Below are 11,398 nucleotides of genomic sequence, written 5' to 3'. Positions count from 1 at the left end.
ACTTTGGCCACCTGATGAGAAGAGCTGACTCATTTGAAAAGACCCTGATGCTGAGAAAGATTGAGGGCAAGAGGAGAAGGGGACCGCAGAGGATGAGATGATTGCATGGCATCACCGACTCAACAGATGTGAGTTTGGGTAAACTCCAGGAGTTGGTGATGGATAGGGAGGCCTGGCATGCTGCAGTCCATGGGGTTGCAAAGAGTCGGACATGACTGAGTGACTGAACTGAACTGATTGGTTCAGTGGAAGCACACCACAGGTGATCTGCCATTTTTGACATCTTCCATCAAGTGTTTATACCATCACCATGATTTATGTCTATTGATTTTGACTTTGATCAACTGACTGAAATTTCAGGTTGCCTCAGTATAGATTTACTCTCCCTGCTATTCACACTGTATTTTGAGAAAAGTCACTATACTCAGCCCATACTTAAGTAATAAGGAGTTATTTTCCTCTTGATCAGGGTAGCGTGCTACACAATTTATCTCTAATTCTCCTGAATGGGTGATTACTCTTCTATTCCATGTACTAATTTATTCAATCATTAATATTAGTTTGAAATCATGAATATTTATTTTATAATCTGGATTATAATCAAATATTGCTATTGGGAGCACTTTCATTTGGCTTTTAAGCCTCTTTGATGTATATCCACATCAAATTTTCTAAGTTTATGTATGTTTGAGCATTCCTTATTTCCTAGGACTAAAAGATGCTCCTGGTTTATCTTATATCTTAATTTCCTATTCCTACAAATAGCCATATCTCCAAAACGCCTTTTACTGGTAATGGTATTAGAAATAAACACATGCTTATTGTTTCTATGGTTTCATTGTATTTAGGCCCTCACAGATGACATGGCAAATGCCTAAGACAATATAGTCAAAAATACAGTATCATAAAAAATTTCACTGTACTAAAATCTCCTGTGCTTCACGTATTCATTATTCCCATGAACTCATGATCCCCTGACAAGCACCTAACTTTTCACTATCTCCATAATTTTGCATTTTCCAGAATATCATAAAAGTGGAATCATACCATATATAGACTTTTGAGATTGGCTTCCTTCATGTAGCAATAGACACTTAAGTATCTTCTATATCTTTTCATGACTTGATAGATTATTTGTTTTTATTATGGATAATATCCCATTGCTGGAGAAGGCAATGGCAACCCACCCCAGTACTCTTGCCTAGAAAATCCCATGGACGGAGGAGTCTGGTGGGCTGCAGTCCATAGGGTCGCCAGGAGTCGGACACGACTGAGCGATTTCACTTTCACGTTTCACTTTCACGCATTGGAGGAGGAAATGGCAACCCAGTCCAGTGTTCTTGCCTAGAGAACCCCAGGGACTGCGGGGCCTGGTGGGCTGCCATCTATGGGGTTGCACAGAGTCAGACACGACTGAAGTGACTTAGCAGCAGCAGCAGCATCCTGTTGTACAAGTGTACCACACTTTATTTAACCATTAAAAGATTGAAGGACATCTTGGATGTCTCTAGTTTTTGGTAATTATGAATAAAGCTGTCACAAACATTCAAATACATGTTTTGTATGAACAGAATTTTTGACTAAGTTTGGCACACACCTAGCAGCACTATTACTTTAGCATATTTATTTCTCTAAAAACAAACATTTACACTGAAACAACCATTACAATGGAATATATTTATGCATAATATTATTTTAAATAAGTTAGAATTTAAAATATCTTTCCATACTCTATATCTTCCAAAGTAAAAGACTCCTCCATATGTATATACTGACATGTGCACATGTGAGTATGTAACAGCATAGAAAAAAAAGTGGAATATAACTACCAAAATGTGAACAAATTTATGCTTCTGATGAAAAAAAAGTAGCAGCAACAGGCAGACAGAGACATACTATCATATTTCCTTCTCAGATCTCTAAAGTGTTGGATTCTTGTCCATAAGGCTAAAATTATATAATATTTTATAAAACTAAATAAAAGGTAGGCTTCCCTTACTGTTTTGTTATTTTGAAGAATATTGATAATATTGCCTTTTGCATAAGTGCGTGCTCAGGTGTGTCCAACTTTTTGTTACCCGATGGACCATACCCCACCAGGTTCCTCTGCCAAAAGACTGTGCCAGCAAGAATACTGGAGTAGGCTGTCATTTCTTATTCTAGGGGATCTTCTCCATCCAGGGATTGTACCTGTGTCTTTTGTGTCTGCTACATTGGCCAGCGAAGTCTTTACTGCTGAGCCACCTAAGCGAGTGAGTGAGTGAGTGAGTGAAAGTAGCTCAGTCGTGTCCGACTCTTTGCAACCCTGTAGACTATACAGTCCTTGGAATTCTCCAGGCCAGAATACTGGAATGGGAAACCTTTCCCTTCTCCAGCGGATCTTCCCAACCCAGGGATCAAACCCAGGTCTCCCGCATTGCAGGCGGATTCTTTACCAGCTGAGCTATCAGGGAAGCTGAGCCACCTGAGAAGTCCCAATATTGTCTTGTACTCAATCTTAAATCAGGATCATTGCTCAAATAATCAAAGAAATTTTGACACTTTAAATTGTCTCTCTATTCTTCATTTGTGTGTGCTCTATTCTTCTTTAAAACCCCATAAAACAAGCAGTCCAAGGCTGACTGCTCTACAATGGGCATACTCGGTGTACATTTTTGAGTGAGCAACTGAGCACGCGCACACTAACTAGTTCTTCTCCCTCTGCTAGTCAGACCATGTCCACTCACCCAAGTCATCTGGGACTAGAAATGGCAACTTAGTTCTGGAATACTGTTTCTGTTTTTTTGAAAGTTAATCCAAAAATGTTTTAAAACTGTGCTTAACTCCACCATTAGAACTGTATTATTGTCCTAACACTGACCTTGACAAAAGGCACACTTTCCAGATGATATTCTCAATTCAGAGAGACAAGAATAAAGTGGTCTCAAGGGAGCATAGCATGGGTAGTTTGAGAGTTTCCTACTCTGGAGGCCACTCTCTACACTAAATATATGCCTCACACTCCCCCATAAATGCTGGTCACAACAAAAAGTGGATACTTTGCTTTGATGCAATATGATTCTATTTCAGATTCTATTTAGAATATGGAGAATGTTTTATCCTGGGGAAAAAATGTGGTCAAATACGGTGTCTCTCTGGTAAGAAGATACACTCTACACTCTGTTAATTTCTTAACTTCTCCCTTAGTTCCCTTCCTCTGTCATATTTAAGAAAATATTTTAATGCCATACTTCCATGCACACTAATTAGAATGGTTTGGAATTGTGCATAGCTTTCAGAAATATCAAGGGTTTCTTCTCCAAGGTACATCTTGGAACTTCTGGACTGTCTACATCATCAAAACGAGTAACTTCTACACAGTCTTACAGCTCCATAGGTGCCCTCTTTGAGGTAGTATTCGGGTCTTCACAATCATCAGATCCACAGTCATAGGGTCTACAGTTTTCCTGACTTAAGGGAAACTATATTCTAGGCACAGATACATAACTATAATTAACAGAAATTTCCAAATATTGAGAAAAGTGATGATTACTAATTTAACTCAGAAAGGAACCTGATAGAGATTATGGAAAGAAATCTCTCAAAGCCTACGATAGTCAATAGTTACCATGGAAATGAAATTATGCTCTTGGAACTGAACAGGAGATTGCAGAATGACAGCACAGATGCAGGACTGGCATCAGAGAGCATCGGAATTGCACTCCAGTCATGCTATTTCCCAGCTCTGAGACTCTAACAGGTTACACTAAGAGCCAAACTCAGAATAGTACAATATATTTCATTCATTTTATTGTATTTGGTTAATGTGAAGGTTACTTTATAGACAGTGTGGATGAAAATCTCTAGCATAATGAGAGGTATTCAGAGAGAGTGACAGGGAGATACAAAGAAACAGAGAGGTTTACTTTTCCCATGACACTGAAATTACCAGCTCAAAAATGAAAATTAAAGTTGTCCCATTTTTTTTATTTTTACTTTTTAATTTTTCTTGAGTTTTTTTTGTGAATTCTGCTCTAACTCATTTGATTTTATAATTATACTCTTAGAATCTTTACAGTTAGTTCTACTTAAGGTAAAGTTGAAAATTACATGCTGATTTATATAAGTAATTTTAACGTGTTGTTAATATAGTTTTAATATAATTATCCTGAAAGTGAAAGTGAAGTAGTTCAGTCGTGTCCGTCTCTTTGCGATCCCATGCACTGTATAGCCCACCAGGCTCCTCCGCCCATGGGATTCTCCAGGCAAGAATACTGGAGTGGGTTGCCATTTCCTTCTCCAGGGGATCTTCCCAACTCAGGGATTGAACCCAGGTCTCCCACATTGCAGGCAGACACTTTAACCTCTGACCCACCAGGGAAGCCCAATGATTATCCTAGTAGCAATATTTTGCCCTTTCTAATTTAACTAAAGTAATATTAAAAACCTATTAAGTTAGTATTAGGTGAAAAAGCTGGCATAAGCTTTTATTTTTTGATATAACATATACCACCTACAATTTATTTCTTTTTCACTGAAGTGCTCAAAAGTGATCACAGTTCATAGTAAGAAAATATTCAATAAATTCCTGTTTACCACACTATAAAAAAATAAAAGCCCCTCCTACATCTATAGCTTTCTAATTCTATTTTTATTTTCATCCTTGGTACCTGATAACTCTCTGGATTCAAACAAAAACAGTCTCATCAATAGCTTCAGTTACAGACAACAGGAGGGTAAACCCAGACTAAACCTCAGGCCCACAGCATTGAATTGATCATAATTCTTGATTCATAGTATATTCACACCATTTCTAATGGCAATTTTGGATTTGCTTGTTTTTTTAATAATAAAACTATAACTGTAAAACATAACTAATACAAGACTTAAATAGTTATAATATCATATAGCTGATAATATGTGCATCTTCATCCTGATCCTTAGCTGCCCAGAGTTGGAGTTACTTACATCATTTTCTAATACATAGTAATATATAGAAGTTTCTACAAAATGCAGCATTTTCTATTGCTATTCATTTTATTTGCTAATAAAATGAATTATTTTATTTAGCAAAAATTATGCTAATCTCTTTTTTCTTCATTACCATGTCTCAAAAAGCTACATCTGTGTCATTGTATATAGTTGTACTTTATTTGCTATGTTTCTGAATATTCCATAGTCCTGTTTATGTGCATAATTACAAATATCTCCATATATACAGTTGTAAGAATATATCTCAAGTGTGCAAATGAGACTGAAATTGCTGGACCATAGGATGTGTAAGTATTGAGCTTTATAAGAAAATCACAAATTTTTTTCCAAAGTGCCTATTTAAGGATACACTTTCATCAGCAATAAATAAGAAACCTGCTTTATTCAGAAAATATATTTTCATTTCTTTCCTTCAGATAAAATTAGAAGAAACTGAACTAAATGGAAGAAGTAACCAGTCTGTAGTGTCTGAATTTATTTTTCTTGGGCTGTGTGATTCATGGGAACTCCAGGCCGTCCTCCTAGTGATATTTTCTTCTCTTTATTTAATCACCATTTTAGGCAACATCTTCATTGTTCTCCTAATTACTGCTGACCTTCATCTCCACTGTCCTATGTACTTCCTGTTAGCCAATCTTTCCTTCATTGACTTATGCCTTTCATCAGTAACCACTCCTAAAATGATCACAGACTTTCTCAAGGCAAACAAGACCATCTCTTTTGGAAGCTGCATGTGTCAGATTTTTTTTGGACATTTTTTTGGAGGGGGTGAGATGGTGCTGCTTGTGTCAATGGCCTATGACCGTTATGTGGCCATCTGCAAGCCACTCCATTACTCTAGCATTATGAGCACACAAATGTGCATTCGGCTAGTGATGATATCATGGATCATTGGCTTTGTGCATTCAATAAGCCAACTAGCTATAATTATACAATTGCCCTTCTGTGGACCCAGAGAATTGGATAGCTTTTTCTGTGATATTCCATTGGTGATCAAGCTAGCTTGCGTGGACACTTATGTTTTAGAAATGTTGATAAATGCTGACAGTGGGGTACTTGCCACAGTCTGCTTCATTCTATTGCTGATCTCTTACTCTTATATTCTGCTTACTCTCTGCCATCAGTCGAAGGATGGGGCATCCAAGGCTTTCTCCACTTGCACTGCCCATATCACAGTGGTCATGTTATTCTTTGGGCCCTGTATCTTCATCTACCTGTTTCCACTCAACATCACTTGGGTGGACAAGTTTCTTGCTGTATTTTATGCAGCCATCACACCACTACTAAATCCAGTCATTTACACTTTAAGAAACAAAGAGATTAAAATTGCCATTAAGAGACTATGATGATAGCTTATGGATTTCTGTTGGCATTTCATGATCTCGCATTATAAGAATGTGATAATTCCCAATTCACATATGGAAACCATGTGTATCTCTTGGCGAAAGTTTTGTGTCAATTCTACAGCATTCCAGAATTATCAAAATGAGTCCCTGTTTGGGAAATGTGGCCAGTCTTTAGAGCAATGATTTTGGTTGTTCTCAAGAATGATTTGGAATTAACAACAATGTTAATGTTAATTATTACTATCTGTACTGCTACTTCAACACAGACCACCACACCTGGAAATTTTCTAATCTGTTATGCATTTCTTTCAGCAAAGAATTTCATGTGGATCTTTTCTCTCTCTCTCTTTTTTTTTTTAAAGTTTATACACTGAATGCAGGGGTTTGTGCATGCTCAGTTATGTCTGACTCTGTGATGCCACAGACTGTAGCCCACCAGGCTCCTCTGTCTATGGAATTTTCCAGGCAAGGATACTGGAGTGGGTTGCCGTTTCCTACAACAGAAGATTTTCCCTACTCAGGGATCAAACCCACGTCTCCTGTATCTCCTGCATTGGCAAGCAGATTCTGTACCACTGAGCCAGTGCACTGAATACTGCTATCTTTATTTTACAAATTGATAAATTAGTCTATTGATTAGTTAACATTCTAGTTACCTTCTGGAGAGATAGCTAAGAGGGAATCATTAAGTATTCCTAATCATATTCAGAAAGAAATCTGAGTCATAATCATAATCTGGAGAGAGTGTTGTGCCCCCAACATCATGTCTCAGTCATTTCTGAAACAGTGTCTTTAAGAGATACATATTCAATACAAAGATGGCTATATTAACAACTTTTGGAGATTTTGCTTTTTCCCTTCCTATTAATAAATGGGTTAGAGAGTTCATTATACAAGTGAGTCAAAATATCTAGTTTTGGAATAAACTATTCATTTAATTCACTGAAGTGTTCACATAATCTTTAAGAAAGAGATAATGTACAGAGTTTGTGAATTATTCATTAGTACCTATAACAAAACAAAACTTTCTTCAGAAATTTTCCTACTCTGGGCCTCAAAATTTTATATAAATTTATATCCATTTATCTGAAATCAATGGATCTAGATATACTGCAAATTTCACATTACTTTTTAAAGAAGACATAGTCTTGTGTATTTTGTAACATTTACAATAGAAAATCTCAGGAATAAACCCTTAAATAAAATAATTGCCATTTTCGTATGTGTGTGTGTATGTGATATGATATGTATCCTGATTTTTTTAAATTTTTCTACATCTGCATACTCGGTTTGTATACTATTCATTAACTTGTCTTTGATAACATTGATTTTTTTCTTATCTTTTAACATTCTGTTTTAAAGCCACTCCAGTATTTTTGCCTGAGAAATCCCATGGACAGAGTTGCCTAGCAGGCTACAGTCCATGGGATCACAAAGAGTCGGACACGACTGTGTGACTAAAAAAAAACAAAAACAAAAAATTCATAATTTCACATTTCTTTTAATTTTCTTTTTATTGAAGGATAATTACTTTAGAGAATTTTGTTGTTTTCTGTCAAACCTCAACATGAATCAGCCATAGGTATATATATATATTCTCTCCCTTTTGAACCTCCCTCCCATCTCCTGCCCCATCTCACCCCTCTAGATTGATACAGAGCCCCTGTTTGAGTTTCCTAAGGCATTTAAAAAATTCCCATTGGCTATCTATTTTACATATGGTAATGTAAGTTTCCATGTTACTCTTTCCATACATCTCACCCTCTCTTCCTCTCTCCCGATGTCCATAAGTCTATTCTCTATATCTATTTCTCCACTGCTGCCCTGTAAATAAATGCTTCAGTACCATTTTTCTAGATTCTGTTAATATGTGTTAGAATACAATATTTATCTTTCTCTTTCTGACTCACTTTACTCTGTACAATAGGTTCTAGGTTCATCCACCTCATCAGAACTGACTCAAATGTATTCCTTTTATGGGTTAGTAATATTCCATTGTGTATATGTACCACAACTTCTTTATCCATTCATCTATCAGTGGACATCTAGGTGACTTCCATGTTATAGCTATTGTGAATAGCTGCAATGAACAATGAGTTACATGTATCTTTTTCAACTTTGGTTTCTTCAGGGTATATGCCTAGGAGTGGGGTTGCTGGGACATATGGTGGTTTTATTCCTATTTTTTTAAGGAACCTCCATACTGTCTTCCATAGTGGCTGCATCAGTTTGCATTCCCATCAACAGTACAAGAGTGTGCCCTTTTCTCCACACCCTCTCCAGCATTTATTGTTTGTAGACTTTTTGATGATGGCCATTCTGACTCGTGTGAAGTGATATCTCATTGTAGTTTTGATTTGCATTTCCCTAATAATGAGCGATGTTGAGCATCTTTTCATGTTTGTTAGCCATCCATATGTCTTCTTTGGAGAAATGTCTGTTTAGGTCTTTTTCCCACTTTTTGATTGGGTTGTTTGTTTTTCTGGCATTGAGTTATATGAGCTGCTTGTATATTTTGGAAATTAATCCTTTGTCAGTTGTTTCATTTGCTATTATTTTCTCCCGTTCCAAGGGATATCTTTTCACCTTGCTTTTAGTTTCCTTGGCTGTGCAAAAGCTTTTAAGTTCAATCAGGTCCCACTTATTAACTTTTGTTTTTATTTCCATCACTCTAAGAGGTGGGTCATAGAGGATCTTGCTTTGATTTATGTCATCAAGGGTTCTACCTATGTTTTCCTCTAAGAGTTTTATAGTTTCTGGTCTTACATTTAGGTCGCTAATCCATTTCGAGTTTATCTATGTGTATGGTGTTAGCAAGTGTTCTAATTTCATTATTTTACATGTAGCTGTCCAGTTTTCCCAGCACCATTTATTGAAGAGGCTGTCTTTGCCCCATTGTATATTCTTGCCTCCTTTGTCAAATATAAGGTACCTATAGGTGCATGGGTTTATTTCTTGGCTTCCTATCTTGTTCCACTGGTCTATATTTCTGTTTTTGTGCCAGTGCCATACTGTTTTGATGATTGTAGCTTTGTAGTATAACTTGGAGTCAGGAAGGTTGATTCCTCCAGCTCCATTCTTCTTTCTCAAGACTGCTTTGGCTATTCAGGGTATTTTGTGTTTCCATATGAATTGTGAGATTTTTTGTTCTAGTTCTGTGAAAAATGCCATAGGTAATTTGATAGGGATTGCATTGAATCTGTACATTGCATTTGGTAGTAGTCATTTTCACAATATTGATTGTTCCTATCCGGGAACATGGAATATCTATCTGTTTATGTCCTCTTTGATTTCTTTCATCAGTGTCTTCTAATTTTTTGTGTATAGTTTTTTGTCTCCTTAGGTAAGTTTATTCCTAGATATTTAATTCTTTTTGTTGCAATGGTGAATGGGATTGATTCCTTAATTTCTTTTTCTGATTGTTCATTGTTAATATATAGAAATGCAACTGTGTATTGATTTTGTATCCTGCAACTTGCTAAATTCACTGATTAGCTCTAGCAATTTTTCCATACTATCTTTAGGGTTTTCTATGTACAGTATCATGTCATCTGCAGACAGTGAGAGCTTTACTTCTTCTTTTCCTATCTGGATTACTTTTATTTCTTTTTCTTCTCTGTTGTAGCTAGGACTTCCAGAACTATGTTGAATAACACTGGTGAAACATTTATTTTGTTCCTGATCTTAGGGGGAATGTTTTCAGTTTTTCACCGTTGAGAATAATGTTTGCTGTAGGCTTTCCAAATATGGCCTTTACTATGTTAAGCTATCGGAGAAGGCAATGGCACCCCACTCCAGTACTCTTGCCTGGAAAATCCCATGGATGGAGGAGCCTGGTGGGCTGCAGTCCATGGGGTCGCTCACAGTTGGACACAACTGAGAGACTTCATTTTCACGCATTGGAGAAGGCAATGGCAACCCACTCCAATGTTCTTGCCTGGAGAATCCCAGGGAGTGGGGAGCCTGGTGGGCTGCCGTCTATGGGGTCGCACAGAGTTGGACACTACTGAAGCGACTTAGCAGCAGCAGCATGTGGAGGTATGGCCATTTTTTGAAGAATTTTAATCATAAATAGGTACTGAATTTTGTAAAAGGCTTTTTCTGCATCTATTGAGATTATCATATGGTTTTTATCTTTCAATTTGTGAATATGGAATATCACATTGATTAATTTGTGCCTATTGAAGACTCCTTGCATTACTGGAATAAACCTAACTTAATCATGGTGTATGATCCTTTTGATGTGCTGCTGAATTCTGTTTGCTAAAATTTTTTTTGAGGATTATTGAATCTATGTTCATCAGTGATACTGGCCTGTAGTTTTCTTTTTTTGTGTTGTCTTTGTCTGGTTTTGGTATCAGGGTGATGGTGGTCTCGAAGAATGAGTTTGGAAGTGTTTCTTCCTCTGCAATTTTTGAAAAAGTTTTAGAAGGATAGGAGTTAGCTCTTCTCTAAATATTTGATAGAATTATCCTGTGAAGCCATCCGGCCCTGGGTTTTTGTTTTTGGGAGATTTTTGATCACAGCTTCAATTTCAGTGCTTGTAATCGGGTTGTTCATAATTTCTATTTCTTCCTGGTTTAGTATTTGAAGATTGAACTTTTCTAAGAATCTGTCCGTTTCTTCTAGGTTATTCATTTTATTGCCATATAGTTGTTCATAATAGTTTCTTATAATCCTTTGTATTCTGCATTGTCTGTTGTAAACTCTCCTTTTTCATTTCTAATTTTGTTGATTTGATTCTCTTTCTTTTTCTTGACGAGTCTGGCTAAAGGCTTGTCAATTTGTTTATCTTCTCAAAGAACCAGCTTTTAGTTTTATTAATCTTTACCATTGTTTCTTTCATTTCTTTTTTATGTATTTCTGCTCAGATTTTTATGATTTCTTTCCTTCTACTAATTTTGGGGTTTTTTTTGTTCTTGTTTTTCCAGTTGTTTTACATGCAACATTAGGTCGTCTATTTGATGTTTTTCTTGTTTCTTAAGGTAGGATTGTATTGCTATAAACTTCCCTATTAGGACTGCTTTCACTGCATCCCATAGGTTTTGAGTTGTCATGTTTTCATTTCCATTTTTTTCTAG

The 11,398-nt window shown here is 36.5% G+C and overlaps 1 protein-coding gene across 1 annotated transcript; it reads left to right on the top strand.

Annotated features, from left to right (window-relative positions):
- Positions 1 to 5,387: 5,387 nt before the first annotated feature.
- LOC104979824 (olfactory receptor 4F4-like) lies at positions 5,388 to 6,317 on the top strand (the record flags this gene model as incomplete). The annotated part of the gene is made up of 1 exon (XM_010828369.1): positions 5,388 to 6,317. A coding segment is annotated over one exon (930 nt), but the record flags the coding sequence as incomplete, so codon positions are not given.
- Positions 6,318 to 11,398: the final 5,081 nt, after the last annotated feature.

This window comes from Bison bison, unplaced genomic scaffold, assembly GCF_000754665.1.
Source record: "Bison bison bison isolate TAMUID 2011002044 unplaced genomic scaffold, Bison_UMD1.0 scf7180017858566, whole genome shotgun sequence".
NCBI lineage: Eukaryota > Metazoa > Chordata > Mammalia > Artiodactyla > Bovidae > Bison > Bison bison.
Note: the sequence above shows the minus strand (reverse complement) of the source record. Positions and strands in the feature narration are given on the sequence as shown.